The sequence below is a fragment of the Rhipicephalus sanguineus genome, chromosome 11 (genome assembly GCF_013339695.2).
Source record: "Rhipicephalus sanguineus isolate Rsan-2018 chromosome 11, BIME_Rsan_1.4, whole genome shotgun sequence".
Taxonomy (NCBI): domain Eukaryota; kingdom Metazoa; phylum Arthropoda; class Arachnida; order Ixodida; family Ixodidae; genus Rhipicephalus; species Rhipicephalus sanguineus.
Genome location: NC_051186.1, coordinates 42,634,429 through 42,654,260, shown reverse-complemented (window position 1 = coordinate 42,654,260; position 19,832 = coordinate 42,634,429). Strand labels below are relative to the sequence as shown.

The 19,832-nt window shown below is 50.2% G+C and overlaps 1 protein-coding gene across 1 annotated transcript; it reads right to left on the bottom strand.

Annotated features, from left to right (window-relative positions):
* Positions 1–2,104: 2,104 nt before the first annotated feature.
* On the bottom strand, positions 2,105–6,331 carry LOC119374984 (serpin H1-like). The gene is made up of 4 exons (XM_037645182.2): positions 6,072–6,331; positions 4,973–5,345; positions 3,705–4,120; positions 2,105–2,462 (listed from the first exon to the last, which is right to left on the bottom strand). The coding sequence occupies exons 2-4, from the start codon at positions 5,183–5,185 to the stop codon at positions 2,105–2,107; spliced, it is 987 nt and encodes a 328-aa protein (XP_037501110.1). The 5' UTR covers positions 5,186–5,345; positions 6,072–6,331.
* Between the last annotated feature and the right edge of the window lie 13,501 nt (positions 6,332–19,832).

Sequence of the window (19,832 nt, the reverse complement as noted above, 5' to 3'; positions counted from 1 at the left end):
TTCATTCAAGATTATGCCCTGAAAAGTCGCTGCCTCACAAGACTGACGCAGAAGGATGTTCCCTTTTTGTTGGACAGAAGAATGTGACGACGCCTACAGAGAATTAGTTCGCATAATTTCTTCTGATCCAGTGCTGTGCTTACCAGACTTTTCGCTGCCCTTCGGATTGAACACCCATACTTCTCACTATGGCACAGGAGCCGTCTGGTATCAGCGAGATTCATCACGACAACAAAACCAACAGCTTCGTGTAGTTGGATACTACAGCTACACATTCAACAAGACCGAAATAAACTACACGACAACAGAAAAAGAAGCTCTTGCCGTTTTTAAAAGCCGTCCGCTACTTCCGGTCATATTTGGAAGGCGTGAAGTTCAAGCTTTATACAGACCACGAAGCCCTAACGTATATATTAAGGATGGCGGAATTGAAAGGAAAGGTTGCCCGTTGGGTGGGTGAACTTCAGCAATTTGACTTTGAGGTAACTCATCGCCCCGGAGCCTCCATGAAGGACGCGGATGCAATGTCGCGATTAGCGATTGTGCCCCCAGACGAAGAAGTTAATGCAGTGAAGATATGGGAAGGAACTGAGGTTTTGCAGCAAACTGAACATGGAAGAGTTGCCGTGCCAACTTCTTTAGTTCCAAAAATGCTAGAGTTGTATCATGACAGCCCCGAATCAGGCGGACACGATGGCTTTTGGAGAACCTACATGAAATTGACAAAGAGGTTCACATGGCCTCGCATGAAGCAAGACACAAAGACCTATGTATCATCCTGTCACAAATGCCAGATTAACAAAGTGAAATTCAAGCAACCAACGCAGAAAATGGCTATACCAACACATTCTAGCACGCCATTTGAAGTAGTTCATCTGGACTTTGCGGAACTACGGAAAAAGTCTGAAGGAGTTCAGAGGACACAAGCTTTCCTCTTGTGCATTGATGAGTGCACCAGAATGATCGCAGCAAGACCGGGCAAAGAAGACGCTAACAGCGTGATTTCTTTTCTGAGCAGGAAGATGTTCGACAACGTAAAGGTAATCGTCTCAGACAATGGACCTGCCTTCCGAAGTCGTCGGCTACAGGAATGGGCTGAAAGCGCAACATCAAGTTGCGGTTCACTGCGCCCTATCATCCTGCCGCAAATGGGTTAGCTGAGCGGGCGATCAGAGACGTTAAGCAGTACATTAGTATGTATCCATCATTTAAAGGTGGTTGGAAATGTTGTCTGGAAGCGGCAGTAGCTCACCACAACCGTTCATACACAACCGGACTGGGATGTACGCCTCTATTTGCTGCAACTGGGAGACCAACATATCTGCCTGCGGACGTAAGCCTTGGCATTGACAAGAACATAAACCTCCAAGAAGCGGCAAGATCAAAAGAAAGTGTATTAAGGTACCGTGAAAGAATGAAGAGAAATTTCGACAAGCGACAAAATACAGCATTGCCAGAACTCGAGGTCGGTGACTTAGTGCTGGTGAAAAGAGGACCGAGTCTCAACGCAGCCTACAAGGGCCCATTTCGCGTTATAAAGACGGCGAGTCAACAAGGACACTTGAAGACCATATGGTACATGGGTCCCAATGACACCGTGGAATCCGCTGCCATTGGAAATATATTCAAGTATCATCCCAGGAGGGATGTAAACCATGCTGGGGGGAATGAAGCAAGCCGAGGGGCCTATACCTAGAAGAAGAAGAAGTGGAAACAAGACAACAAGACAAGGGGCAGGGGGGAGAAGACAATAAAGAAGAAGTTCGATAGAACAAGATGGAGTCTCTTGTGTTCAGTTAATAAGTGAAGTTTTATTACATATATATATATATATATATATATATATATATATATATATATATATATATATATATATATATATATATATATATTCACGCGTCAACTGGTCTCCGTTATTGGCTAACACGTCACATTTACTAAACTCGGGCGGCAGCCGCACTGTTTACAGTGAGCACCAAGAAATGACGCAGAACATAGCACAAGCCACAAACACTTGTGTTTTGTGGCTTGTGCTATCTCGTGGCCTTCTGTATGGCTGAACAAGTGCGCTTTCGTTGAAACGATGTAATAAGATTTCGGGTGTTCACAACTTGCTCGAGGCCTCGGCAGCCGAACCTGACGGATCTACAAACTGCCCAATGGCCAGAGGCAAACCGTCCGTCTTGTCGGCGACCACGTATATGAAGGGTCTGTTCACGTGAAACGCGACCGCGGGAGTCGCCGTCGAGGCGTCGGCAGCTTCGGTCGCCGACGACGACGACGACGTCGACGTGATGGGGCCGACGTCGAGTGAGACGGCGTTCATGATGTTGGACACGTAGGCGTGACCGTGACGGCTGACCGCCGCCATGTTGGTCTGGAATTGGTCGAACAGGTGGCCGTGGCCCAGGGCGGTCAGTGCCGACTTGAGTCCACACACGGAGGTGACCTTGCGAAGGGAACTAATTAATTAATATCGGTGATTTTACGTGTCAAAACCACAATGTGATTATGGCGATGATTTCCTCACGGAAATCGTCACCTCAGTTGGACGACGAAGACAACAGGGGCGTAGCCAAGGGGGGGGGGTTCAACCCCCCCCGAAATTTTTCAGTTTTGCTTGCGTATATATACACGCACACATACAAACGCACGCACGAACATACATAAAGTAGGGGTGACCCCCCCCCCCCCCCGAAAAAAATTTCTGGCTACGCCCCTGGAAGACAAGAACAAAATCGCAGCCACCGGCAAGGTTCACGAAGTGACTCGAGCTTTTCTGACTGATTTTTACACTCCTCCCCCCCCCCCCCCCCTCCGGCTCCTTCGTCAATCGCCGCACCAGATGAGCAACGTAGTTTGACGCTCGAGCAAACAAGCAATAGCAGCGCTCAGGACAGCAGCGCTGACAACATGGCAGAATGTGGCAAGTGACGTCACTGGTATTCGCGGTCACCTGATAGTATTTGTTAACGAGTAGGTCACGGGGCCCCTGAGTGCTCCTCGAAATCGAAACTGCCTCCGGTCGTAACATACGAGCATATATCTAAACATTCGTCTCGCGCTGGGGCAAATGAGTTTCGTTGGCGCTATTAACGAGTAAGTAGCCAAGCCACTGATTAAGAGCAACAAACAAAGGTTCAAAAATGTTCTGTCACCACTCATTCAACGTGCGCTGACATCGCACAGTACACGGGCCTCTAGCATTTCGTTTTCATCGAAATGCGACCACCGCGGCCGCGATCGAACCCGTGACCTTTGGGTGGGCAGCCTAGCAGTATAGCCACTGTACCACCAAAGCGGACTTGGGATGGAAACAAACGTGTACGTTGTCGAGATTACGTGATACACCACTTTTAAGGCGAACTTCTTAGATGCCTCAGCAAACGCGAATATTGACCATCGGCGTTGGCGTCTTCGAGATTTAGCGAGACCTGAAGATACTTCGCAAGACCGGCTAGGCATCAACACGAGTGATGTAAAAGAAATCGTGCAATGATGTCCCTTCATGAAGTCATGATAACGTCACAGTTCGCAAAAAGTGTGACGTCATCATGACGTCATAGTTACGTCACTGTGGGGCCATTTAACCTGACGTCATCACATGTCGTCGTCGCTTGGTCATAGAAGAGCCGACCCAGGAGTTGAAGTAGCTGACTGGGCTAGTTAGTTATTCATACTGAAGATAAACAACGCAAAATAACGCACTAGAACTTAGTCTCACCTTGAAGCGAGGAAGAGTGATCTCGACAACACTTGGTTCCATCTCTGCCTGGAGGTTAAGCAACCAATCCGGGTTTGCGATGAGGTTCTTGCGGACAGCCGTCACGGTCGTGCCATGGGCAGGCACCAGGAGGAACAGGCTGAGGTTCCCAGACAGCAGAGGCAAGGCCATGGCGTCGAAATTGCGGTCAGGGAACTGCTTGTAGCCGAACGTTCCCACCGTGTGCATGGATTCGATGGACTGTGATTGCACCTCAGAGTTGAAGAACGGCAGCTGGACTCTGGGATTCTGGAAGGGCTGGTCGAACGCCACTTTCAGCGTGAGGACGCTCGCCGCCATGAACCTCGATGAGGAGTCGATCTCCGAGGTCTGGTCCAGGAGTAGCCGCAGGATTACCTTCAGTATCGAAACAATCGCTCAAATGCTTACGGCACGTGCATACACAGCGCAATGAACAAAAAAGTGCAGGACAGAGTGCTGACCTGCAAATAACTTAACTATTTCCAATTAATTTCCAATTAAGTGAACATTCTAAAAAGAAAGGACGTACTTGAAGTGTCTCTCTGTTACACAACAACAATTGTCATTTATCTCTAGAAGAACTTGACTATGGCTAAGTTCGTAGACGTTGCTACCTCCTGTGATGATCAGGTGAATGCACAGGCGTGCGCAGGGTTTTCCACTTTAGGGTTCATTTCCAGCTCAGCCCCCCCCCCCCATTTTATTGGCCGAGTCCGAAAGGAAAGATGCTTCGCAATGGACGCACATATGAAAATGAAGCGATGATGTGCTTTTGAGAACGGCCTGCCTTTAGCCCTCGGCTTTCCGGTGGCAAAGGTGGCAAGTAAACAGCTCTTGGCTCTGTTATGTAGAGAAGGCTATGTAATATATAAAAGTTGACAGTCCATTTAGATAACGCTAAGGAAATCACACGCAAAAGTGTATGCTTCGCGGGACACTCATTAAGTTACATTGGTATTAGCATTCGACTGCACTGTTTGCCCCACCTCCCCTCTGAAGCTTACGCACTTTTGCACTGTCTCCGGGATCGGCCTACTATTGTCCAAATGACGATGTCACTTGGAAATGACATCACTTGATCACGTGGCTTTTGATACATACCGTGTTCACGCGGACGCCGGTCGACGCCGGATTTTCGGACTCGCGAGATGTACAAGGTTTTCGCCTTAATGAAAAGCACACCTTTAAGACGTAGACATCAAGTAAATACAGTCTTTGTCAGCTCACCCGCGATGTCACTCGGCACGCCCACGCGTTCACGGCCACAAGCGCCGCCCTGCGGTCGAGGAAGTTGACCAACAGGACGTCGGCGCCGTAGTACGTGTCCAGGGACTGCCGGTACGTCCTGGTGACGTCAAAGTCGCGCTGCACGAACGCGGCCGCCTCGACGCGGACGCTGTCGTTGGGGAAGTGTGACAGGCGATGCAGGGAGTGCGCCATGACGTAGCGGATGTCCGGGTCCCTGAGCAGCTGCCAGTGGAGCGTCTCGAGGACGCGGTCTATGGTCCTGGCCACCGATCCTTCCAGCACGAGCGCGAACGACAGTGCGAGGGCCAGTGGAGACAGGAGCGTGTTGCGCTCGTTCCGCTCGGTGGCGCCACTGTACAGTTGATCTCGATTCATTTACTACGACCTACAACACACAACCTACGAAAATAAAAAAATGTAAGCTGCGCCCACAGAAACACGGCGCGTGTGTTCTTCACCTGTGAAAGACAATTGTGCTAGGTGGTTTCCACTCTAATAGGTGGTACTTTTTTTCGTCTAATGTAAGTACTACACATATTAGAAGTGAAAGGTTCGTTGGTATTACACAAAACATTAGGTTGGGCGCAGCGATGTCAGAATTCCTGACGAAATTTACCAGGACCTTCATGTTTCCCTACCTAAAACCAGCGATACAAACGTGCCTGTAACGGAAAAGTCAACTATATCTGAACACTCGAGAAGCGCTTGAAGTTAAGAAAATAGGTAAGCGCTATTGGTGGAGCATTTATGCAAATTCTTTCTGTGGGACGGACAGTGATTGCTGGGGCCGGAGCTGACACTTTTTCTTAGGTTTTAACCCAGTATGAGAGAGAACAATCGCAGCAATATAGCTTGCGTTGTGTCAGTAAATAGAGGACGGTACAAATTAAAGGGAAGCATAAACTTCACACAAATATACGTCCAGTGAACGTGGGAGTGTGTTGCGCTCTTTCCGTTCAGGGGTGCCACTGTATACGGGTCATAATTTCGGTTCACCTCAATTCGATTCTTTGATCACTACAAACTTCTTGAACCAGTAAATTCAAAAAAAGAAGCCATTGTCAAGAGTGCGAAGTACCTGTCCGGTCGGGACCCGTGGTAGTCCAGTACCTCCAGGGTGAGCGAGGTTGCGCCTTTATACAGTACATCTCTGGCCACCGTACTGAACACAGGTTCTTTCCGACTGGCGGAGACGTTCGCCACCACAACGACGATCAAAGCGCAAGCTACGCGGAGACGTGAAAAGAGGGAGTAAAGACCACGCAGCTCGTGCAACAGTCGTTATTTCTCAACAGCAATCTTAGACTATGACACGCACTCATGGCTGGTCAAGAGGTAGCTGGCGCACGCAGTAGTCTAGAAGTGTTCCTTTCTTTCCTCCAGGGCCTCACGACCGGCAGGCTACAAGTAGCTGGTCTACACACTGACTTGTAAGGCCTGCTACTTTTTGGGAGGTACCACGACTAGCATGCGTGACATGATCAAGAAGTGGCTAGTTTATTCTGTGACCTGGGCGGCGTACCACTTCCAGGAAGGCATCACGATTAGCGGGTGAAACATGGCCAAGGAGAATGTAGGGTCAGTAGTCTGCATTGATGACCTGCTACTTCCTGGAAGATGTAACGACCTACGTAGGGACTAGTGCATAGGTGTAAGGTCTAATGACCACGTTGCTTTGCGACACTGTATGCACTGTAACTGACTGGATTCCAAGAGAGGGCAAACGCGTGAGGGGAAGACAGAAAATTAGGTGGGTAGATGAGATTAAGAAGTTTGCAGGTATAACGTGGCAACAGAAAGCACAGGACCGGGTGGATTGGCGGAACATGGGAGAGGCCTTTGCCCTGCAGTGGGCGTAGACAGGCTGATGATGATGATGATGATGATGATGCTACCGTATAAAGCCGCAGTTTTCGTTTCGTTGGCTCTAGTATTCCGACTACCGGCACAGTGGAATCCCCTTTACGGAATTGTATGCCTAGCGACAAAAGGCAAACGTTAACTACCTGCGATAACTACCTGGATTCAGAAGCTTGCGCATGTCCCATCAGTGGTTGCGTAGACTCTGTGCCACGCTCAGCTGCGTTTTATCGAAGAAGGATTTTAGCTTCAGGAGGATGGTTGGTTGTTCCTCAGTTGCTTGGCGCAACCCACCCCATTGTCACCTGGTCGTTTCGTGGACGCACTTGTTGTTCTTCTTGTCGTCCATCGAAAGTGTGGCTCACACCCACTACGGTAATTTGGCCGGGAAGCCAGCGGACAACTCGACTTTATAGTGAAAGTTCTAAAATATCCTTGCTGCTTTGATGACGTGCTGTTGAGAAGTGAAAATCCGCTCTAGCTACTGTCTCTCAAGTAGTGGCACGTACCCACTACTGGGTCAATCCAGGAATGAGTCAAGGGCTTACTCGAAACACTACCCGAGCCTCATTACATAGCTGAAGCAAATGTGTAAATCTGCATTCATTTGCCAGAAATATACAGAGAAAAACTCACAAGGGTTCCCTATGGATTTGCCTGAGGCGATTCGAAGGTGAAAGCCATCTTCTCCTTTTTCTTCTCAGTCGATGTACTAACAATCACGCGCCATAAATGCACGTCATCATCGCCAGTGTGAGCCCACCACGGCTCCACAGCGAAAGCGCTCGACACGAACGTCAACGTCTCGAGCAGCCATGCCCAAAAGCTGGCGCCGCGTGATACGGGAGGCTACCTTGGCGTCTGTACCCACGTGCGTAGCCTGCTCCGTGATAGGCGTCGCCTTGCTACTCCTGTGCGCCGCAGTGTTCACCAAGGAGTACCTGCTGCCCGCTTACGCGAAGTTGCGCGCCGCGGCGTTCAAGGCCTCGGAGACCGAGGTTTCCTGGTCTCCCACCTACTGGACTCGTACACGACCGAACCCACTGCTTTGTAGTTCGACCGCGTGCAAGTGGACGTCGCAGAGCGTGCTCCAACACGTGTCCTGGCAAATCAACCCGTGCGATGACTTTTACGCCCACGTCTGCACCAGATGGAGCACACGATTCGAAGGCTTCGTTCAACCACCGACGCCTCTCTCGGCCGCCATCAAGCTGTTTGAAGACCTGCAGCAACTCTTCCGACGTTACACCTCCGCCAAGAAGGAGGCTCTCAACGGAGCCGAAGCCGGTCCGGACGACAACTTCTTTTCGCAGATGATTTGGGTGTACGACGAGTGTCGCAAGGCGGCAGCCAACGGCGATCGTCTGGTAGCGCGAGAGCTGGACGCCACCTTGGACGAGCTAGGCCTAATGTCGTGGGAGAACCGACAGCTGCCCCAAGTGGTCGCGCGAGTCGACAGGCTGCTGAGGCTCGGCGCGCTGTTCACGGTCGCGGTGAAGCCAAGTCGCAACTTTCCGTGCAACGGTGACAAGAATTGCTTCTTCCTTGCCATGGGGCCTCCGGAGACGCCGTACCGTCGCTTCATGTTGAAGACGCCGGGAGACTCCGAGACGCGTTACCTGAAGTTAGTGGACGGGGCGCTGTGCGCGTGGAACGCGAGTAATCACGCTTGCGGTTTGACGCAGGAAGCGTTCATATCGGTAACGACGGAAAAGCAAGGACCACGTAGCAACGCGTCTGGCGCAACAGATGAATCGCCGACTGGGAATTACTCGACTGCGGCACAGATCGTAGCTCTCGAGCGAGAACTAGACTCGGCAACGCTGCTGACCGGAGGCCCGCACGACACGTCACCGAGGTACAACGCGGTCGATCTCAATGACCTCCCGTCTTCTGAAGCTTGGAACTGGACGACGTACTTTGACACACTCCTCGCGGGATCCAACGACTCCATCGACGACAACGTCGTCATTTCGGTGAGTGACGCCTTGTCCATCCAAGACCTCTGGCGCGTCATCAACTCCAGCTTGAACTACATCGTGGTTAACTACGTCAAGTTTAGGGTACTCGTCGAGCTATCACCTTTCCTCGGCAGAGAAGGCGAAGACCTGTTGACGCTCATGCACGACCTCGAAGCCTATGGCCTGAAGCACAGGCAGGCGGCCTGCTTCGCAACTCTGGAGAATCTGTACAAGTACGGGCTGGGCATCGCTTCGAAGCTCACCGCCAGCAGGGAATACGCGACCGTGCAGCGATCCTACTTGGACAAGCAGATGAGGCAGCAGTTCAAGACGGCCAAGAGGACGCTGAAGGCGTTGCTCGCGGCCAACAGGTCCTGGATCGGCGACGCCGTCAAGGACGCGACGCGCAAGTTGAACGGCATGATGTTCGAGTTCGGCGCGCGGAGCGACCTCGTCGAGTACGAGCTCTACCGCGACACGCGCGCTTCGACGACATCGCCTAACCCTAACGGAACGACGAGTATCCTGACAAGCGTCTTCAGGATTCGCGCGCACGCCTCGTTCCTCTACTGGAACGCGTACGGATCCACGTCGTCACCTGGATTCGACAACCGATTCGCCGCGTCGTCTCTGTGGGCGGCGCACGAATACCAGAGGTTCAGGAACTCTCTGTTCCTGCCTTACGCCGTGGTGAGCCTACTGAACGGAGTAAGCAACGCGATACACCCCGTCTTCTACCCGATCGTAACGCCGCACGTCGTGAGAGGCGTGATCCGGGCGCTGACAATCGAAGACACCGGCAACGTCGACGTCCACGATGGCGTCGATGAGCAATGGCGGATTGGTTCCGAGGCTCAAGGACGTCTCAGAAACGTCCAGGACTGCCTCGCCCACCACTACTCGACGGCGCCCTCCGCGGATCGAGTCTTGAACCTGACGGAACTGGACTTCTTGGACAACGCCATGATCTACCCTTTGTACATGATCTACCGTGCCGCAATTGCTAGAAGTAACGCGCCGCGGTTTTTCCTGAAGGTGCCTGGCGGCGTCTGCAACGAGGCCCAGGTCTTCTTCTACAACCTCGCCGCCGGCATGTGCGATTGGGCGAATTTGACGACCTATTGGGGTCGCCAGAGGAAGTACGGCGTGACGCCCGCCAGGTGGCGCGTCAACGTGCCGCTCAGGAACTTTCGGTTCTTCGCGGAAGCGTTCCGCTGTGCGCCCGACGCGTACATGAACCCGACTATAGAGTGCAACTTGTGGAAATCGCCGCGTACCGTTTCGGTAACGCGGTTGTAGTTGCGTGCAACGAATTCGAGGTAAAAGGCTCGGCCGCAAATGCCTTCGCGTTTCGCCGGCCAATAGACGACATACGATACGTGAAGTCTTCGTTATGGTAACTTAGATGAGTGCGATGCTTGCTTAGGTCATCTTAAGATGAAATCCTGAAGCAGCTATGTTGGCGATCTCGTCCACGGTACTTGCACGAGAGATTTCAAGACGGTCTCGCAAGGGTCCCGCGAGGTCTCCCCGAAAACCCACCTGACCTTGTTTGAGTGATGACGTGACATCATGGCGTTGTCATGTGACGTAATGATGAGGTCACAGATAAAAATTAATTACATGATTCTGACGTCACATTCTGACGTAAGCACACGACATCGTTGCTTGGTCAAGGTGGGCGGATCACGAAGGCAGTCCAAAGCAAATGGGGGGGGGGGGGGTGTAGATCATTACAATCGACGGATTGGAAAAAGAAGATGGCTTTCGCCTTCTAGTCTGTCTTAGGCGAATGCAAAACGGAGCGTGTGAATATTTTACTGCTGCCTGTATCATAGTGGATTGTTACCGCTAGTTCGTTGCATTTCAGTTTAATTTTCTTCTCTATAGTGCCATGAACAAACTGCTTAAAAGTGTTGGTTCAATATAGCAAAGATGCACTTGAATCTGAATTGGTTTATACCTTCGGTACGCATACGAAGATTAAAAAACTTGGAGGATGCTTGAGCTTCGCCTTTAAGAGTAGAACGCGATAGCGCTATCGGGCCCCGAGCGTATATCATCTCAACTGCTAGCCATACCTTCGAACCGTGTCGCAACGAAACGAACGTCTGTGCGCGTAACATTGGGCGTTCCAAACTATCCTACAGAATGCCTACTGCAAGTACAGTTGCGCAGTGCCCACCACGCCATAATCATTCCTTTTGCGAATCGGCGAAGGGCCGACTACGCGTCCGTAAGGCAACACGCGAACCTACGCAGCTGCTCACTTTGTTGATGCTTTTGTTGTTGATGATGATTAAATATGTCTGAGCGCTTTGTAACGGGTGGGCCTTTAAAACACCCACTCGTTGCGCAATTCACATTTTGACGCCTGGGACGGTTCTATGCTTCTGCCACGCAATATTACATGCGTTAAGCAGACTCCTCCCAGTACAAGACATTCATATAGGGTTTTTTTCGAAGCTGTTTCAAGCAATGGCGTGGCTCTGTGGTAGAGCACCCACTTGCCACGCAGGAGGCCTGGGTTCTATTCGCACTCGGACCAAAGTTTTTTTATTTATATTTTATTTGCATCTTTCTCGATTTTGCGGTCACGGAAAACACTGATTATTCGCTCACAGCCAACGACGCCGACACCGATGCCGACACCGACACCGGAATTTTTGCGAAACGCGCTATCTGCCGCTGTCTCGTTAAAACATGCCCTGATGATGTTCCGACCCAAATGCCGTCACATTTACAAACGAAGAGTGTAAAAACCATAGGCGTGCGCAGGGTTCCTCATCAGGGGGGGGGGGGGGACGAAGGTTCATCGCAGCGCCCCCCACCCTACTAAGTCAATGTATGGGGGCAGATTTTACGCCCCCCCCCCCTCTTAGGTGACTAGAAGGGTCAATGTACGGGGCAGATTTTGCGCCCTCCCCCCCTGCCCCCCCCCCCTCCTGTGCGCACACCTATGGTAAAAACAACGTGACACGTACAGTGGCGTCCTCTATAAATTGCAACGTGCTGCTCGTGGTCAAAGCGGCGGCAACACTGCGCGGTGGCGGCGACATATAAAACAATCAGTGACGTAAACACTGTTTCAACTACTGGTGTTTCCAAAACCAATTTCACGTTTGCCGGTTTTACAGTGTAGGCTTGGGGCCCCTTGAACATTGGCTACCGTGCTTCAACTCATATTGAGCACCACTGTATATCAGTTCAGTTCAGTTTATTTAGCATACTTTTTCAACAACAGTGTTAAAGTACAATGATTCAATATTTTTATACAATGGTAATGGTCAACACAAGAATAGGCAAATATGATGAAAGAGAGAAAAATGCAAGGACAGGAATTAATGTTAGATCGACGCAAATAATTTCTCCTCGAGCCCTCGTATCGCGACGCAACATCGATTACGCCAGATTACCACGGAGGTTGTTCAATGTAGCACCTTACACCGCAGCCGTACTGATATAAAGAGGGATGTCTAAAAAGATGGACGTGCCGTACGTACTTTATCGACGTCCGTGATCTCCCAGTATCTCGGGAACACGTAATATACATTGGAACAGATTGAAAATGGCTCCCTAAAGAAATACAAAAAAGAAGTAGGAGTCTCCGGCAAAATCGGGTGTTTTAACCCCTTTTTTTCTTTGCTGGCCGCTCGTTAGTCACGGGAAGTCGACGGAGGGTGGGATGGCGACGCGCCTTCGCGAGGCATACCGGAAGTGTTTTACGGAGTGAGCCAAGTGGGAGGTGATTCGCCCCCCATCGCCCCCTTCACCCCTTCACCCCCTCCCCATACCACCTTACTGTCACACACACAAGGACTCATTCATGTAGAAGGCGAGGGATGGTGGTATTAAACGCAGGGGGAGTCGCATTACCGTATGGTCTCCACCATCGCGGCAGCTCACGAAGATATTCGCGAGGGCACGGCGAAATGCCGACCGGAAACAGAGATGAGCCCATATCCGTTTTTGTCTGAAATCGTCCTCTCCCGGGGAGGTCGTAACCGTAAGAGCAGCCGTTTCCGGTTCCGGTAGGCCACGTGACATACTGCCCGCCCGTTACGCGCGGAAGAAGAGCTCCCGCGATTCCTTTTTTTCTGAAAGCGGCCGAAACAGAATAAGTCATAAGTTTCTCGTATGGCACGAGTAGTGCTTTCTTTGTCTCTTTTCTTTCTTTTTATTGCTTGTTTTTTTCTTTCTGTAGTCGGACATCAGAATGGCTTCAAAAGAACCAGGAGAAAAAATGTAGACGATTTTATTCTCCTTTTATAATATTTTTGTTATTAATTTCACGTTATGATCGAACAGACTCATTTCAATAAAGTTGGAAAAGAGAAATTTCTCTTACAGGCGATATTAAAAATGGGTTGTTGTACGATATAGCCTCCTACAGGAAATATGCGCTGTCGTGATTCTTTTTCTTCTAATCCCGTAGGCGCCCTAAAGCTTGGCTTTCAAGGAAAACCCGATTTAATAGCGTCGTATGTAGTGAGATGCTTAAAAACGACGTGCTTTATGGTTGTAATAAGTCTGAGACGTGACGTCATTAAGTCTATATGTAAGCGCGTCGCGCCTGTCAGGAGCTTTAGTACGCCATTCCGGTAAATCTGACATCCCAGCCTCGTGTTATCGTAGCTTTCTGGCGTCTGCCATGACGTACTACATATGAAGCACTTTTAATGACATTTAGCGAAGTGTAACGTTAGGCAAGTTGGGCACCAACTAGCGCCTCATCTTGTCTTCTCTCGTTTTTTCCTTCGTTCTGAGTTCGCGCCACAATTCTTCGTTTAATAATCTGCGCACTGCGCATCCCATTTCGTTCCTTCTACGGACGGCTACTGCGCATGTGTACTCCGTCTTACCCTTCTCAAGACGCAGGAAGCTGCGCTTTTATTTACAAGTACGCAACCTTTATTAAATAACCCTCGTTCTATAACATCGACGGAGCAGTGACTACGCGCTCTATCTTATCCTTCCGAAGACGCCAAAACCTGCACCTTTTATTAATAACAACGTCCAGCCTGTGACCCGCCTTGCGTTCTTGCCTTTTTTGGGCAGCTTATAGCATAGCATGAAAGTAAGCAATGTATGACAACAACACCCGCTCTCCTTGTCAGCTTCTCTTTCGCTGTTTTCCTTTTATGCTCCATTTCGTACTCCATCGCGAACGTTCCTAGGTTTCTCCCCCTGCGAGTCGCGCTTCGCCTCCGAGCAGCGTCAGCTGCCAGTGACGGGACCTCAGTTGCACCTGACTCCGGCGTCGGGTCGCGCCGACGCACCCCCCCCCCCCTTTCTACTCTATCCCCGCTGGCCAAAACAAACGTCCCAGCCAGAAACGATAACGGTCCGCCGTCGCACTCACCCCCCTTCTCTCCCCCCCCCCCCCCGACCGCTACACGCACACACCCAATTCCACCGTTCACGCCATTCCCTTCCCGTTAAAAACAAAAGCAAACACTCCTGTACAACTGGCTTCTCTGCACGAACGCGGTGCACAAGGCTAAGAGTGCTTGCAGGGGCGCAAGCGAGGAGGAAGAAAGAGTGTGAGTGAAAGTGCTTGTGGAGGGAATATCGCCTCTTCTTCTCCATAAACGCTTTCTACTACTCTTTCTTTCTCTTTTATCTACATATATCTTTTCACGGACTACGGCAAGCACCTTTCTCTGAATGTGTGCACCTTGGTCACGCAGAAAAGCCAGCCTTACAGGGGCACTTGTTTTTCCATCGTTTCTTTGCGCTCCCGGCAAGCCGGCTTGTCATTGTGCACCGCATTCACGCGGTGAAGCCAGTTGTACAGGAACGTTTCCTTTCCTTTTTTTTACTATTGCAAGCCGGCTTCTCCTTTGTGCACGTCGTTTGCGCAGAGAAGCGAGCCTGTGCGGAGCGCTGCCACAACTTTCCGCTTCGCTCGCTTCGTTGTGCCGTGCGCCGCAGGGAACCACCGGGCATCGAGCGAGGTAATTGGAAAGAGCCGGCCGCTACGAACGACATTGGAGAGAAACTGTCGGCTTCATGCTGTGACTGTCGCATGAGATAAACACCGCGGGGTCCCAAAACGTCCCTATACAGTTTGCGCAAGCACAGCGACACGTGGTTATCGAAGTGATTGGCCGAGCGTACCGCACGCCTCCCTGTGGTGTTACCCGGGCGTACTGGCAGTTGTTGTTGCAACGAAGGGGGAACAAACGCAACACCTGCTGGGTGAACGAACAAACTTACAAAACGTTCGGAACCCTGAATGAATCGGCGTATTCGAATGGGTTCCGATTACAACACAGCTCGCATTGTGTCCCTTCGCGTGCGTAGTGTAGTGAAGCGGATGACAGGGAATCTAAACCGCAATCCACTGTTTACCGGAGTGTGTAGGCAGGTGGTGGTCCTCAAAGGTGTTACGAAGGCGTCTTCGCGTTTCCGTAGGTGTGCGCGTATAAATGGCCCACCCACTTACTCCAAGCGAAGCCGCGCGAAGATTGCGTAATTAACTGTCGTTCGAACAAAGCAACCCGTTGCGTACAGGCGCCTGCGAAGTGGAGAAATAAGGTGTTACGAATGCGTCGTAGTGTTGTTTGTGTCGGCGTGCGCGCGCGAAACGGCCCACGTACACGCCCGAATAATTGCGAAATCATCTCGGGTTCAAGCGAAGCCCCACCTGCAGCGTAAGACATCTTCACTGCTTAACATAGACGATTTGCGGTGCAGCTTTTCTTGCCGCGATAAAGATTAGCGTCTTTATTTTTTACACGTGACATTGCGAGTGGGATGCGTTCTCGGCATTATAGGGAACCAGCGCTGGAGTTTCCGCGGTGTGGGCAGTGCCGCCCTGGCGGTCAAAGCGCGCATACTCCAGCCGCTCCCGCGGGCGAGAGGCGACTGGTTGAGGCGATGCTGGCGCGTATAGCCGAAACAAAACTAAATGATGCTGGCGGTACTGTTGCGCATTCAAGTGCCACAATACGTAGAAATGAGGGAGGACGTATTCTTCTATGCTTTTGCTTCTGAAACATATGAACAGGAACGGATGCGGCGTGCATCCCGGCAGTCAGGCGAGCACAGTAATTTCTGCTCTTGCTCTCCTGTCTAGCGGCGTCGGGCTGGTTTCTAAACCGAATTGCGCGTGTCTGCTAGATTTATTCGATATTGAGGGCCACCAGTGGAAACCGGGGCCAACGAGCAGAATTTAATCGGTGTTTTGTCGTAAATAAAACATACATATTATGCAGCATGCGGCATATGTAACAATCTTTTCATCTGACCACCACCAGGCTCCTTCTGATGCCACCGCGTGCAGTGAATATGATACGATAGGCAGGTAGTCTACATTATTTGCGAACAGTTACGCAGAAGGAAAGCTGTCTGTCTACGAGATGCGACCAGGGGCACGTTCGCCGAAGCCGCTGAACTGTTATGAGAAATACGCACCGCGATGGATGCCTCCGTTGAACTTCACTTGTGCTACAGACAGAGTTGTTGTCGCGAACAAAGCAGCGGACTACTCGAAGCGTAGCTTTCTGGAGTCAGCCGATGCGGTAAAGCTCCTTTGTGCATTGGCTGCCGTGGCGAAGTGACATCGCAATTTATGCCTCGCTAGAAAAGGGTCAAATGTCTTGGATTTTTACTCGCCGTTTAATTCGCCTAACGTACTGTGTTAGTTTTTTCGCTTGCCTGTGCCTGCTTAGAATAAACGTGTTTGATCAACATCGACAATTGCTGGCGTTTTACGGGCCAAACAAGGTATGATTATGAGGAACGCCGTAGTGTCGGAATCAGGATTAATTTTGACCGCTTGGGGTTCTTTAATGTGCACATAAATCTCAGTATGCGGGTGTTCTTTGTATTTCAACCCCATCGAAATGCGGCCACCGTGGCCGGGAATCTATCCGCGCCCTCGAGCATAACAGCACGACACCATACATGCTATGCTAGCACGGTGGTTTGCTTGATCAACGTCCGCATGCATACATACCGCGGGCTGGGCATACATATACCACGGCAGAAAAACGTTGACGCACCTATTCCTTGCCTCTTACTTTTTTTTTTACTGCGGTAGTGCGCAGCTGGTATCGACACAGCACGTACTTATGAACGGAGGCTTGTGAGCCTGCACTAGCTTGACACAAGTCCCAGGACACAACCAGAAAATGTTGACGACGGAGTCGCCACCACGGCACACCACTGTCTCTTCGACGCGGTATGCACTGACGTAGTCTGCTTTGCAGGGCTTCTCTCCGTTTTCCAGTGCTTTCCTGAGAAAGTAACCTTCAGACAAAGTTATTTTTATTTCTAAACTATAGAGCAGTATTATTGGTGCAATGACTGCTCGAGCTGTTCGCGCCAAAATGAAGCACGGGGACGGTGCACGCGCGTGCGCTCACCGCGGCACAGTGCGGCCGGTCGTCTTAGTGCGAGCGGCATGGCCTCCGAGATTAGCCGGCGGCGCGGAGGCCATGCGAGCGGCTGAGTTATGTCGCGACTCCCCGCCAGGCGCCCTTTTTCGGCGCGCCACCTATCCAGCGCTGGTCTCCCATAGCCAGTTACACCCAAGGAGGTTAAAAAAAATTGCTGGAGTGGCGATTATTGCGCAATAGTGAAGCCGTGCCCACCAAAAGATGGCGGCTGCGCCCGCCATCTTTCTAGGGGCACGATAAACCATCGGCGTTTGGCGAATGGAAGCGAGCGTTTTCCACGCACGCCAGAGAAGTTTAATATGGCAACTTTTAAGGGTCAGATACTACTGCAAGTGTATCTTTGTGTTACTAGTTTTCTTAAGTAAGCCTCAAAGTCATGGCAAATTTTATTGGATATCAATCGTCAATACTCCTCTCGACGGGTTACGTTTGTCGGCAACAATGATCTTTTATTTTGTAATTAACGTATCATTTACACTAACAGATCAAGACCATTTGATCTCTAAGTAGGCACCACCAGAAAAGAGCATGTTTCCGAGCTCTTTGGTGGGCAAAAGCTGGCTTCACTTTCGCTGGCAAGGCGTTTCGAGAGCTTCCACTCCAGAATTTTTTTTAAACCTCCTTGGTTACACCCGAACAAAAAAATGCAAACTCCGCGCATAGAGCCACGGAACGCCCGCCATTCAGCTGTGAAAGACAGTCGTGCTTGCTCTGTTGCGCAACTAATTTAAATACTAAGCATATAGAGAGATAAAGGTTCGTCATTACTGTCTAAAACGTTACGTTTGGTGGAACAGCGATGTCAAAATCGTTGACAAAATATATCAGGACGTTCAAGTTTCAGACCTAAAACGAGCGACACTTTGAGATACAGACACAACCGTGTCTGTATATGAAAGCCAACCATCTGAAACGCTCGAGAAGTGTCTGGTGCTGCTTGACGACACAAAAATGATTAAGCGCTATTGTCATTTTGTCTTAAGGCGTAGCCGACTGTAGTCATTCGGTGTAGCGGCTTTGCGAAAGCAACGCCATAGTGATGACGTGACGGCGTCCCCCCTCCACCGCCCCCCTATTTATTGATGTGCGTAGGACGCCCTAGATAAGGTTCGGTGTGCGGATGCAAGCCTTCCTGCTTCAGCAAACGAACAGCACTGGGAACTCGCTCACCGTTACGTGAAACGTATTACGTCGTATTCTATTCGCAGACCTTTGCAGACTGCGTCGTGCGTTTGACAATCTGTTGACGCCGTTATATACGCCATGCAAAAGCGGTTATTGCGCAACGAGCCTACATATGTAAGGATGCGCTAGCGTATGGCTCGCGGCTATTGATATAACACCGCGACTTAGGCTATTCATAGTCTCTAACAGGTCGCGGGATCGAATACCGGCCGCGGTAGGCACATTTTTGATTGAGGCGATACGTTAGAGACCCATGTGCTAGATTTAACTCCATGTGATCAAAATTTGCGGAGCCATTCCATTATGACGTGCCTCATAATCACATCCTGGTCTTGGCACGTAAAACCGCACATTATTATTATTATTATTATTATTATTATTATTATTATTATTATTATTATTATTATTATTATTATTATTATTATTATTATTATTATTATTATTATTATTATTATTATTATTATATTATTATTGACAATAAACTCACTTATTTGTGCTCCGTCTCGGCGCGCAGTTTGACCAAGATGTCGCCTAATTATACATTTCGCTTGCAGCAATCGCCCCAACAAAGTGGTGGCAACCTAATTGAACTGCAGAGTTGCACACAGATTCCGCGCGCCGGCTACAAAAACCTCAAACTTGTCGCCCCATCCCAATACCCCTGCCCACCCAGCCATATTCTTGATTCTCACGCCATTGTGAACACGGAGTGCGCGCATGGCGGGCAGCAGGGGTTCGGGTTGTGGCTCACAGTCCAATTGGTCCCTATATGTTCCTGTTCATTGTATGCTGCCGCTTGCACCAAACACTCGCACCGCGAACGATCCACGGGAGCGTGGGGTAGAATGAACGGGGTGTTGTTGGAGGAACTGGGGAGAACAGGGCTGCGGGGAAGGGAACGACGTGTCAGATAGAATACCGTATATACGCGCTATATACGTGCAACGAGGGTTACCAAAGAGTTATACATAGTTTCTTACAGTTACCTAGAGGAAGGAACAACTGGCGCTTCGACGCTGTTGTACGCATGGGAATGCGGAGGTGTGTCCGATTCGAATTGGCATCGTTCACGAAGAGCGCGGACACCTCGGGGTGTTCGGGCAGGCTTTTTCTTTGCTGGTACTCTAACTTACTTCAAATCTGACTGAGTGTTTGATTACAACGTCTCAACGTGTGTAAGGTAGAAATGATCGCAGCGGAGGCGCTCAAAGTTCTTGAGAACAGCGCAAACAACATAATTTCTTTGAACCTACCGAACCTTCCGCATGAGCGTGCAATCAACGCACTTTCCCTAGTCAAGATTTCGTATTTATTTTTCTGTTTATGAGAATTACGGGTGTCCGACACATCTGTCCCATCATCGCTGAATGTGGTAAGCTTCAGTGATCGCCATTATCGTGTTTTACACTGTTTATATATCTTTAAGGT